Source organism: Anopheles merus, chromosome 2R (assembly GCF_017562075.2).
Source record: "Anopheles merus strain MAF chromosome 2R, AmerM5.1, whole genome shotgun sequence".
In the NCBI taxonomy this organism is placed as follows: domain Eukaryota; kingdom Metazoa; phylum Arthropoda; class Insecta; order Diptera; family Culicidae; genus Anopheles; species Anopheles merus.
This window is the reverse complement of record NC_054082.1, coordinates 56,694,901-56,708,664: the sequence shown is the minus strand read 5'-3', so window position 1 is coordinate 56,708,664 and position 13,764 is coordinate 56,694,901. Positions and strand designations below refer to the sequence as shown.

General features: G+C 36.5%; 1 protein-coding gene and 1 long non-coding RNA gene across 15 annotated transcripts in view; one reads left to right on the top strand and one right to left on the bottom strand.

Annotated features, from left to right (window-relative positions):
* LOC121589369 (dopamine receptor 1) overlaps window positions 1–13,764 on the top strand; it is a 79,747-nt gene that overhangs the window by 52,437 nt on the left and 13,546 nt on the right. For 13 of the 14 annotated variants that reach the window (XM_041908240.1, XM_041908238.1, XM_041908237.1 and 10 more), the window contains exons 3-5: window positions 5,270–5,447; window positions 5,587–5,766; window positions 5,844–5,973. In XM_041908240.1, the coding sequence (XP_041764174.1) occupies window positions 5,270–5,447; window positions 5,587–5,766; window positions 5,844–5,973 (488 nt within the window). Of the gene's footprint in view, window positions 1–1,801; window positions 2,182–5,269; window positions 5,448–5,586; window positions 5,767–5,843; window positions 5,974–13,764 lie in introns of those variants that run through there. The other variant, XM_041908242.1, reaches the window with a different exon arrangement.
* LOC121589371 lies at window positions 5,919–7,297 on the bottom strand. The gene is made up of 3 exons (XR_006004303.1): window positions 6,988–7,297; window positions 6,557–6,825; window positions 5,919–6,001 (listed from the first exon to the last, which is right to left on the bottom strand). It is a non-coding gene; the product is annotated as an uncharacterized LOC121589371 (long non-coding RNA).

Genomic DNA, 13,764 nt, shown 5'->3' with positions numbered 1-13,764 from the left:
CGTTTTCTTTACACATCAATACATAGTGGACGCATATTAGAATGCAAGAATAATTGTGTTTTGTGGAAAAAATTTAATTTAAAGGAATACTCATTAAACAGGTTATTGGGTCGTATTTCTAAACGTCCGATCAAAAGATTGCTGTTTTATGCAACGTTTTAAACTGCTTTGTTCAACCAGTATGTCCTAAGAGAATATGATGGAAAACAAGCACAATAAAACGCTATATATTTCACTAGTTGCATTACATAACATGACACAATGCTCCCTGTTAATGAGTCATTATTATTTTAAATCAACAGTTCATATCAACGATGAAAAATAATTAGGGCACACCTAAATTTCCGGTTGAATACAATAACCGGTGCACTCGATAGGACTGTGTACCTTGGGAGGGCATCGTTTTATTCAATTTTAATTGAAATGGAACCATTTGCAATGCCTACGATGACAAAGTACTGTAAATCGCTGTTACAGCGTGTCTGAGCGAGGATCGGCAGTAACATTCAATTTCACTTTGCTGCAATTGGTGATGCATTCATATCTATAACTATGGCATCTCTTTCTCTCTCCTGTATCTGTACTATAGTATAGATCGAGTGCTGGACATTGTACACGTTGTGCTAAGCAATAGAATTAGAAGACAACCGATGGAATAATATTATACGGTAGTCAGGAGCCGGTATCTAGTGCTGCACATTGTATACGTTGTGCTAAGCAATAGAATTAGAAGACAACCGGTGGAATAATATTATACCGTAGTCGGGAGCCGGTATCGTTTACCGGAAATCATTATCTTCTAGTGCACGTGAGACGACGAACACGGAGTTGAAGATAATATTTGCTCAGAAAAGCAGCCATTATTTACGAGACCGGAATAGGAAATCGAGAGTCAAACCATACGCCAACAAAGTGTGATGGTCACCAAATGCAGAGCGCCTGCGAGGGGTATGGAGGCGGAAGCATCATTCTATCATTTATGTCACAATAAGGATAGGCTTGAACACATACCGTAGCCGAAGGTTGATTGAATATTTAAACAAATTATAAAATTATCATGTTAGGATACTGCGTTTATTACGCGTACTAAGTATTGTTTAAAGAAAGGAATCAGTTGTGTTTAAACTTAATTTCTAAAACTAAAACTCGTAACCCATGTTCTGTTCTGTCGAAACACGTAATTTAATAACATGATAGTACGGGTCCTTTTAGAGATAATCGAATAGCTTAAATGGTTGGAGTGACTGCTAATTGTGTATTCGCAGACTGTGGTCATTTTTTCCTAAAACATCCAGCGTATTATATTTGAATTCCATTTACATAAATTCGAGTGGCACATTAGTGTACTACTTTTTGGGGTTAGTGTATAACTCGCAAAACACAAGAAAAATGCAGCGATCGATACCAAGTTGCGGCCTGTACTAACAAGTTGTCTTTCAGTTTACGTTTCTACTCATAGCAAGTCAGTCGAAATATGTATCAACCGGAGTAAGTAAGTAGCTACGCGGAAGTGTAGCAGCTTCGAGTAAAAGAAGAATCGCAGCACTGTCATTTAGGTTCGAACCAATGGGGTACCAGCACGAAATGATATCTCTCGCTTATTCAATTGAGATCAAGAGGCTCAAACGCAATCTACTTTTCCAATTGAAGGGAATTCATACAAACGATTCTTTCGTGACCCGATCCCGAACCTTTAACTCCGCCGCTGCAATATCTGAGCAGATGAGAATTTGCTTATACGTGCTCTCGGTTATGCTCTTGCTCGTGTGTCCAAATCTAAGTACACTCGCGTTCGGAATCCGAGATGAAAAAGGCCAACAAATAGATGGTCATCTTCAGTACACTTCCAAACCAATAATGGTGCGAATATCCATAAACCAAGCCAAAGAAAGACCTTTTTCAACCGGTATCACGTTTGCGATTGATTCATGCTATTGATTTATTCGGGCTGTGAATTTGTTAAAAATGTACCGCTTATATGAAGGATTTGTAACAGTGTAATGTGAAATGTGCAAATGTGTTGAATGGCAACAGCATAGTGTAGAGAATTTGTTTAATTTGTGTTGTGTTTTTGAGGTGTTACTGGGTTTACAGATCAGCACAGATTGTCAATTTTAATGATGTTAGTAATAAAGGCTAGATGCAAATCTTAGCTATTGTATGGATTTATATTGGCACACGGTAGGTATGCATTGTTAAAATGTCGTATGAATGCAATAAAATGTCTGACAGAAGATATGTACCTAACATTTAATATCTCTGTAAGAGATTCAGTTTGTTTGACATATTGAGTTGGATTGAATTATGCAATACTCGTTCTGGACCGACCCAGCGGTACAGGCGTAAATTCGAACAAATTAACAATACACCCATTGTAGGTTCAAACCTAGTATGGACCGCTCTTCTGTAGTAAAGAATGACTAGCCAGCTGCATGGTTCTAAATAACTCTCGAAAGCCTCTATAGAGCAGGAATGTCCGGGTAGGACGTTTACGCCAAAAAGAACACTTGTTATATATTACGGTAATATTTAAATTTAAACTATTGCAACCTAGAGGTTTAGCTGCAATCTCTCATACAAAGGGCAAGAATATTGTCATTGTATACAAGTGCTATTTGCACTTTGACACTCGGTGTAAGGTGCCCAGCTGTTTATACGCGATGTAAAGTGCCTATACCGGTCTCGTGGTACAGTCGTCAACTCGTACGAATTAACAACATGCCCGTCATGGGTTCAAGCTCCAAATGGACCATGCCGCCATACGTGTAGGACTGAGTATCCTGCAATGTCACTGAAAGCCAACCCAACAAGGGGGGTACAGGCAGGTCTTGACCGACAACGGTTGTTGAGCCAAAAAGAAGAAGAAGAAGAAGAAGAAAGTGCCTAGCGATTTAGGATGATGTATCAAATATTCCAAGTAACAAGGCAGAAATAGTATATTTTAGTTATTTGGGAATTTCCGATTACCGGGCCAGCTAATAACAGACATTTATTAAAATATTTTTAATGTTGTGTTTTGTTCTCCTGATCTCAATACTTATGATTAAATTATTGTTAGTGTTACTTTTTTATCTTCTCGTTTAGACTAATTTATATACAGAGTTAATTTATTATTATGTTAGTAACTACGTAACCTTTCGCCATTTTTGTGCAGAAACATAAAGAGTTCGTCCGTAGTGATAAGTTAACATTTTGAGTATACAGAGCCCATTAGTGTATACGTATACGCAGACCATTAATGACTTATGGCAGTTATATATCGACTAATATTACGTGAAAAAAGATATGTTGATTACGACGTAGTTTATTATAAATGGTTGGAAACAACTGAGTAACTTATTGTTGCACACATAGCACACCACTACATTGCCACTTCTTCCTCCAGTTTGCCAAGCAGGAAATCGAAGGTCCTTGTAATTGTTGGCTTGGTAACTCGCCATTGTAGGACAGAATCTTGCGTAGAACAGAACAAAGCCGATCATCTATAGAAAGATGCTAGGTATCTTTCTCATTGTTAGCTACATGTAACTTGTTACAACGTTTCGTATTTGTGATGTTCACCGTTGTGTGCAACTCGTTAGTGGTCAGTGAACTGAACAATCACTGAAATGTATTATGAAATAACCATAACCGGGCTTATCTAAAGCTGCTTCTGTAATTGATTAAACTGGAACGGCAGCTGTTTGGCTTCCGGATCATCATGAAATTTCTAGTAGATTTATTATAATTTCTTTTCTTTTTGGATGAAATTTGGTGAGTTGCGTTTACTATTCGTATGTTCCTGTTCAAGGTTTATCATTAATGTTGTAACAGATAAAAATATCGTTTTCGAATAGAGTTATATTGAGTATGCTCATATGAATGCAATTGATCTTCAACTATGATTTGAATGAGGCCTCGAAAATCATCGAAATAAAATTAAATGCTTACTTTGCCATCTAACCAAACTCCTATTGCTACGTATAACGTAATACGTGTAATTATATAATTATAATTATAATTTTATATTTTAAATATCACAGGTATATATATATATATATATATATTTTTTTTTTTTTAATTTATGGTGTTTGTACACATGTGTGTTTGTGCATAAATTTTGTATTATTTTAAATATACCTACTGCAAATATAGGATTAACCATATCTTTGAAAATATAGGTTACAGAAACGCTTGCAGTCGAAAATCCTATTGACAGTAAATGTTTATACACAAATTGCCATATGTGAAGCCAGCTATTTTACAAGAGATTGCTTTCATAATTTTACAAACATGCAATCTCAGGAATACATGGTATTTCTTCTCTATCCGAATACTCTAATTTACTCTAGTCGGATACTCTATTTGAATAATTCTTTATATTAAAACAAACAAATTTAAGGCCAAAGTTTCACCTTGTTGATTGTTAAATGATAATGTAAATAGCCCACTACAGATTTATCCCTGTTCCATTTGCAACCAACATAAAATGTGCTCATGCGTGTATTGCAAAAAAAAATAAACAAACGTGATGATTGACAGTGAGTAAAGTTTGACTGACGAAAGCTTGTATGCTTCGTGTCATATTGAGTCACTTTCTAGCAGTGCTTTTGACGAGAGCACTGACGAGTGACAGGGCTACATTCAACAAAGTAAAATTTCGTTTATTTACCAATATTCCATTAATACATCATTGCTCTGCTGGAGAATTTCTATGTATATAAATTGAGTATTCCAACGTTTATTCCAACACGTGACTATCACGGAGCAAGTTTTGGTTTTTGTTTTATATCTCAACTCAAGACATGCACACTGTTTTCTCTAGGCCGGATTAATGTAACGCTATCTCTCTTTCGTCAAATCACATCCTAACACAAAACTTACGAGCGGTAAATTGAAATTCGTATCTTGAATATAAAACGAGGATATTAATTTCGCATAAAGTTCGTGCTTGGCTAATACGCCAGGCCAGTGGCATGAACGCACAGAAGCCGCAGTACGCTATTTCACTCGTCGACTCCAAAAGACTTTGTTTATCTGTCTCACCAAAACAAAAACAAAACAACAAAACATAATCATAGCCCCTGTGATCGTGGAACGTTCCTCATACACCGGTTATAAATATTGATGAAGTTCCAGCTACTGCACCTGAGCTTGCCCGTTTTCGAAAGATGCCTTTCCCTAAAACTGTTGCTTTGTTTTTCTCGAGTATCTTAAGTACTTTTCGTGCGCTACTTATCGACTGAGTTGCCCATATTCTACTATAATGCTCACTTTCGCTTTTCTCCAGGTTGTGTCTGCAACGACAATCGGTAATCTGACGTCGGTGAATCAAACCGATGGCTCGGGGGATGGCAGTGGGAGTGGTACGGGTGCTAGCAGTGGGACAGGTATTCCGGGCGCACCCGGTGAGGACACCGATGATGACGATGTTGATGTCTTATCGCCCCTGTCGATGTCATTTCTCGGTAAGTAAGACACGTCGTCAACTTCCGGACACAGGCATTCCCTAGTGGGATACGCCTTTCTTGAAGAGGAAATAATCAAAACGCAAGCCAAGACCGGTCTAAATACATTGTTGCACATTCGTTTCGTACGCAATTGCAGGTGTTTTCCTTTCGATTGTGATATTTCTGTCAGTTGCTGGCAACATTCTAGTATGTATTGCTATCTACACCGAGCGAAGTTTACGGCGCATCGGAAACCTCTTCCTAGCTTCACTAGCCATCGCCGATCTTTTCGTTGCCTCACTTGTAATGACTTTTGCCGGTGTCAACGACCTACTAGGTAAGCATTGTGTGCCTTTTGTCTACATAAACTAGCAAACGTTCTCATTTATGTCCACTTTTAATGCATCCTAATAGGTTACTGGATATTTGGAGCTCAGTTTTGCGACACATGGGTCGCCTTTGATGTGATGTGCTCAACTGCTTCCATTCTAAACCTGTGCGCTATTTCGCTCGATCGGTATATACACATCAAGGATCCTTTACGGTAGGTACACCCTTCGTGCTTGAGCGCTCTGCAAAAAAAAAACAAACAAACAAACGAACCACAGTTCGGTGTTAAAGTAATTTCTAACGAAACAAAAATTCCCAACAGAGTTGTTGCATATAACTGTGTAAATGAGTAACCGTTCCTCTGTTGGTTAATTAGCCCTCATCTTCGTCTGTCAATCGCAAAATAGACCGATCTGTGCAAGTCGATTGAGCAGTTTGCAAATGTCCCGCTAGGGTCAACCATAAAAATGACAATCTAATACTAACAAATCGTACGATCATTGTATCCTAGTCTCCATTATTTTTATTGCCTACTGCGGTGCTAATGGGAATTGTGTCATCCACCGAGCACTTTGTCGATACTGGCTCGATAATAGTACTGATGAGTGTTGTACACAGAATGTTTGTCGAAGCTTTCAATAACAATCCGAAGCCCTTGCTCGACTTCTTTCTCTGTTATCCCATTTTATGTTACATCTTTTGGTTACCCATAGCAATCCAAAGGATTAACTGTTCATTTGCATAGCATTTCCTCTTTCTCTCTATCTCTCTCGCAAGAAGCCTTTGTAGGACCTTACCTGAAACCTAAGGATGGCTTGTTAATCCGGAATCATTTCCGGATTGATTGGATTACACCCGAAAGTGTTTATCCTACTCGACCACAAGGTCGTTTTGATTGTGGCAAAAGGTCAGCTGACAGCCTTCGGAGCTCTTCTACATTAACGTTGGGTACAGCCCAGTTCTCGTTGGAAACTGTGGATTACGTTGGGAACAAATATTTTGATTGGCAGCTATTTTCCACCATCCACCCAAGCTTACTTTGTTTACTTCATTCACCAACTTGGATCTAACATTCATGGTACACATAGAAAACAGTTAGAAAACATCAGATGTAAATAAAAAAAGGTTTTTATATCATTTGCGAAAAAATATAAAAATAAACATGAAAGCATCGTTACTTCTGTCCCTATTGCAATAACAACACACGGAAACAAAAATGGTACTATACCTTTTGTTATTATCGCAATACTTTCCTCACCATTCAGACACCGCACGGAGTAGCATCCGGAAGATGTAATGTACACAGACTCGAACATACCACGAGAGCATGTGAACCGTTTCATGACCTGTCTGAATTCTCGTAAAATTATTGTAATTTGCATAAATAATGATACAGTACAAAGACGTACCACCCTTTATGTACTATGAATGCTGAACGAAAATCCCGCTGTTGTTCTTCAATGGCTATGACAGGACAAAACAAGAAAATTCTGGAACATACATGAGAATACTTGTAACAGTGACGGTGTGACAGTATAGCATTTTGATGGCTTTCGTTTGACTGAATTATAAATAAAGGTATGAGTTATATGATGCACATAGGATTTTACGATGGACATAACTTAGAACATGTGGTATTATTTCTTATTTCCTATCTGAATTGAAGAGTCCTAATTATGAAGCAACATTATATTTCATGTCTATACTAAAACGATTATATCAAACGGTTCAATATGACTGACTGCAGAGACTGCAGTGGTGGCCACCTAAAGACGGACACCTCATATTTTCACCTTTTATCTTACTTTGCGGCGCCATGGACAGTTCCCTTGACTATTTATTGGAAAAAAATTCACACGTCTTTGAGAGCACTCTTTAACCATGCACATCCAAAAATCAGACCGATATCTTTTAAAATTTCCGAACATCATTCATAAGTGTGATAAAAGGTATGAAATTTATGCGGTCGAGTAAAAGTCGGACATTCTTCATTTCATATCAAAATGGACACGTAATTTGTCAATATTAGCTCATATGATGCTAAAATAATGTAATATCAGTTATTATTGGTCCATCGACTACCGACATCGAAAGTTATGGAGATGTATGAGCGCTTGTGGCACTAAGCCTTAATCATTACCTTGCTAAGCATAGATACGATTCGTGTTATTCAACCGTACCGGCGAACTCGTTCGACGAGAAACATTCGTCGCTCATGAGTGGACAGGGTTGTACCACTAGGTTTGCCAGTACAAAATCTATACGGTTTTCAAATTTTTGATCTAGAGGGCTATGAAATGAGTGAAAATGAGCGTCGCGGCGAACGTTCCCAGGAACGAACGAGTTGCCGGTACGGCTGATTGGCTGGTATTATTCATGTTCAATGTTTTTCGTTGAACGAGTTCGCCGGTACGGCTGAATGTGTAGTACCATAGCATGACGAAAATGAGAAGTTTGCTTCAAGAAACAATATTTTTTTCCAAAATTTATCAAAATCTCTGTGCCAAACTAAAATGTCCACTTTATTCATTCTACAGAAAATATTTTTCTGAACAATTATAACACCAAACTTATAATTTATATGCGTTCCTCTCGCATTTTTTATACGTTCGAGGATCTTTGGCGTGTTTTAATTTTATTTTTAAAGGTTTATCTAGTTCTGCATCAAGTTTTTGCGTCTGGTTATTCTCAAGCGTTATCTAGAGTTTTAAATTTAAATTTATTTGTTTGTTACACCAGTTGTATCCACCTTCGCACCTAGAATCTGCCACAAATTCTCGATTGCATCAAGATTTAGACTTTATGGAGTACATGCAAGGTTTTTTATACGATACGAGTTGAGAAATGTTTTTGTATTGATTGTAAGTGTTGAGATGTTAGCCTATAGGAACATGTTTTTAGTTTTCAAAACCCTTTTTTTAAGCAAATATCCCAAAGTATTGCCATTTTCTTAATTTAATGTCCGTTAGATGTGGCGTCCTTCATGCTCCTCACCCGATCTACAGCAAGACTAACAAAGCCAATTGGCTTCGATATGATCAAGAACATGCAGATGATCGAGAACCAGATGACCAGATCAAGAACTGGTATTTGGACAGATGAGTCCAAATTAGAACTGATGTTCAAAAATATCTAGACGCGATCCAACAAACCAATATGTATGAAAGGTGCAATGTGATGACCAGGGAGGGGTTTTCTATACGAGCATGGTATGAATCAATGGCATAATTAGAGCTAATACATATAAAAGCATCCTGTGAGAATTTATCTATTTTATGTGTAAAATACGGAGTTAGTCAATTAATTAGTGTTTAATGTAAGCAATTCCAACAGGAAGACGTATATACGCCGCTATACACGAAGTATGCCGGTCTAATGGTACAGTCGTCAACTCGTACGACTTAACAACATGCCCGTCATGGGTTCAAGCCCCAAATAGACCGTGCCGCCATACGTAGGACTGACTATCCTGCTATGGGGGGAAATCAATAAGTCACTGAAAGCCAACCCCACAAGTGTGTTGGCAGGTCTTGACCGGCATCGGTTGTTGAGCCAAAAAAAAAAAAATACACGAAGTATGTTATTAATTTTTTTTTCAATAGAATCGAATAAAACTTCTTTAATGGATCTCACTTAGTCTTAATTTTGATCCTATCGAGATTTCGTGAGCAAATTTTGATGCAAATGTGATTAGGAAAAAAAATTGTTAGAGCTCTGAAATATTCTTAGGAAGAACCAATGTCAAATACGTGCAAATAGAAACAAAATAAATTATGTCAAAGATCCTTTAACGTATAAAGAATGCGAGAGGAACGCATATAAATTATAAGTTTGGTGTTATAATTGTTCAGAAAAATATTTTCTGTAGAATGAATAAAGTGGGCACTTTATTTAGGCACAATGATTTTGATCAATTTTGGATTTTTTCTTGAAGCAAACTTCTCATTTTTGTCATGCTATGGTACTACACATTATTAAGCATGTCATGAACAATGTTTAAAAAAATAAAGCAATACAATAACTTCATTTTTCACGGAAAACATGTAAAACATGTAAAATTGTAAGTAGTGTGCACTTTATTTTGCCGGCCACTGTAGATTCTTATCTTATCTAATTTTATTCATAGCCTCCAAAAAGGCTATTAATGACAAGTTGCCTACCATACATATTTCATTGGGTAGAAATAGGGGAACATGGAAATAACATAATAATAATAAAAGCAGTTCATGAAATCATACTCATGCTTTACTTCCCTTACTCGGACATTTTATTGGACCTGGTCAGTTCTTAGATCAACCTCATATATCACCTTCACACACGACGACACATGAATTACAAATGCTGCATTTCACAACGCTTATGACTAATAACGATAACTCAAAATTTAAGCACTACATCGGCAAATGTTGGCTAGCTATATGGCCATTTTGTTAAAAAAAAGAATTTTATCTTACAGTCGACCTCATACAATTCACGCCAAAGTGCTTGGTTTCTTGAGATTTTTGCAGAACCATAGCTAAAGAGTACCTTCATCAATAAAATGAAGAAAGTGGTATTCCAATAAATGGTCTCCGAACTTCCCAGAAAGCCTCAAAGTCAGATATTGGGTAAAAATGTGAGGAGAACGAATTTAGGGTGCCCCCAAGAAACAACTACTAAAACACATGCTACATGCCATCTTCGCAAATACCTTCCCAAACTTGCAACAATCTATAACTTACTTTACACTTCGTTAATCGAACTATAAAGACTGAATGTTGAAACCTTCTTCCTCAGTCTATACATATTAAGACACCCGTTTTTCTTATGTTATGATCTACAACCTGCTACTTTCAAATCTAATTCTATCTATCTAAATCTTATTCTAAATCCTGATCTAAATAATCAACAAACGGCACTGAGGCAATTAGGTCTTAAATGACAGGCATTTTCATTACTTCTTCATTCGGATCTTCTAAAAGATTAAGTTACTCTAAAATTATGAAAAACATTAACATTCTCTTTAAAATTACTATATCATTTCTTTTGGAACCTTGCAGAAACGGTATTTGGCTGATTAAAGCAATAGAGCGCTTGGCCTAGGTTATATAATATACCCAAAATAGTCGATGGGCCAATAATAACTGATATTAAATTATATTAGCATCATACAAGCTAATATTGGCAAATTACGTGGTCATTTTTCTATGAAATGAAGACTGGCAGACTTTTACTCAACCGCATAAAGTTCATACCTTTTATCACACTTATGAATGGTGTTCCGGGATTTTAAAAGATCTCTGATTTTTCTGATTTTTGGTCTGATTTTTCTAGATATTGGTCTGAAGAAAGTTTTCTGATAAATGGTCAAGGGAACTATCTATGGTGCCGCAAAGTAAGATAAAAGGTGAAAATATGAGGTGTCCGACTTTAGGTGGCCGCCACTGTAACTAGATGTATAAATAAATAGGCAATATATTTTTGTTAAAATCATAAATAAATCACTTATACTGAAACAATTAAAGCCATTGGCTTTGCTTACTATTGACTATTGACTTACTATTGACTACTTACTATTGACTTAGTAACTATTGACAATTTATAAACCTAAATGTACAGTTTTACTGTCAACTTATAAATGTAATAGTTATGGTATTTGTAATGATTAAAATACTACCTTTAGTGCAACAATTATTAGGATTAAATTTAGATTTAGTAGAAGCCTAAACTGCACTGTACTGTTTATAGTTTGCGATAGGACAGTAATCAGTACTCACTATTATTGCTACATGCATTGATAGCGGTTATTTTTAATTCGATGATTTTGTTTTATGGCTATCGCGTTTTCATGTGCATATCAATCGATGAACTCTCGCATCCATTTTAAAAATAGATGGTACATTGAACTTCTTCTTCTTCTTCATTTGCACAACAACCGTTGTCGGTCAAGGCCTGCCTATACCCACTAGTGAAGTGAGCTTAGCTTTCAGTGACTTATTGTTACCATAGCAGGATAGTCTGTCCTACATATGGGGACACGGTCTATTCGGGGCTTGAACCCATAATCGACATGTTGTTAAGTCGTACGAGTTGACGACTGGACCACCAGGCAAACCGGTACAATTTGTACATTGAACACTTGAACATAAAATGTGCGATGGAATATGACATAAAATGGATAATATTTTCCAAGAGCCAAGGGCTCTTGTAAACTTTAGATACAAATTCTGTCAAACCCCACTGGTTGACTCTTTGTTTTGGTAAACGGGCATTACTCCATCGTATATGGTGTGAGATGGTTTTTTAACAAAATTATGAAAACAATACATATATGAGCAACATAAAAAATTAGCCAGACATTTATTTATATAACTTATTTATAGCATATTTATAATTTTATTTATCTTTTTTTTATTTCGGCGTATTTTTTATACCAGCAACATTACTTTATAACTTATATATTTCAAGTAACTTAAAACTTATTCAGAACATTTTGTTATTTTACTCTATTACAGTTATTTACATAGCACCATATTGAAGAAGAATAAATTTAGTTACAAATTTATATATTGAGATATAACACTAGTAGGTTTGGCTACTAGTGACTTATTGATTACCCATACTTTTAACAGCATAATTTAAAAAGAATAGTAAATGCAAGTAAAGATAATGTTTTAGGAATAATTTTGGCAGGATAATCCTACGTATGAGGGTACGATTCATTCGGGTCATGAATCCATTACGACTGTGTTAAATCGTACGAGTTGACATAAGATCGGCCTCCTTGTGATCTAACGGTTCTAAATTTGCTTTCCTTTCAGCAAAGCTTATGTGCAATAGTTACATTTTTTTAAACAAAACCGTTTTCACAACATAACTGCTCTATCTGCACCTTGCCATCAGTGCATTCAACCACAGTATAGATTTTATCTAACCTCAATGTTATAAGGGTTCTTTGCTAGATTTCCATTTCATTAGCTAACTATTAACCACTGAAGTGACAGCTTAACAATAACAACGCAAACTTTTGGCCCTCTGCACCAAACCGGCGAGATAAGCATCGGAGAGATATTCCACTATTCCTGCTAGCCGATTAGAACTCCTTCTTAATAGTGCTGTTTCCCCCCACAGCCTATAGTCTTTCCGACGAAAGCCTTAGCAGACCGGAATTGTTTTAGTAAAAGACAACACAACCTGACTCAACGAGCAGGGAGAATGAGAAGGTTATGAGCTAGGTAATGTATACCTACCACTTTAAAATGGACAATAGAAAATAGCTTCAGTATGAATGGTTTGAACTATTCATGGGTATGTCGGGTCGAGGAAAACCCGGAATTAGCGAGGAAGGTAATTGAATTAATTAATTAAAACTTTCACTACAACTTCCCAGTTGAAATCCACCAGCAGCCAATCAAACACATTGTCCAACGAGAAGATAAGCATTTTAGTTTCGCCCAAAAATGTTTTAAATTGTTTCGTGAACTTTATGTCCAACAAAAAAAACACAAAAAAAAACATAAATTAACTTGAAGCCGCATATCTGCTGGAGGGTTTTTGAGAAACTGCATCTAATATTTTATTTTTGGTCCACTCGAAATCACTGTTAGATATAGTATAATATCAAAGACAATCATTTCATCCGTTCATATTATTATTCTTATCAACTTACTTTGTCGTACTTATGAGCTAAGTTATCATTGAAACATTTTTTTTCATCACTCCTCTGCTGTGATCATTTGTTTGACCTAATTATGCGCAATTATGCACGCTTGGGCTGTCACCAATTGGCTGCAAACTTAGGTCCTCCATGCAACGTACTCTCATCACATGGGTACGGGTATGTCAAACGCAATTAATCATGGCGCAATGTAGACGATAATCTTATCGTGTTCCACTAAAGGCAACTTTATGCGTAAGGTAACAAAACTCCGAAACAGCAACAAATGTTATAATCACTGACAGATGACAGCAAAATTCTTCCTGAGCCAGTTTGGGGTGCTCTGAAAACAGAAAATGCTGCTCAACA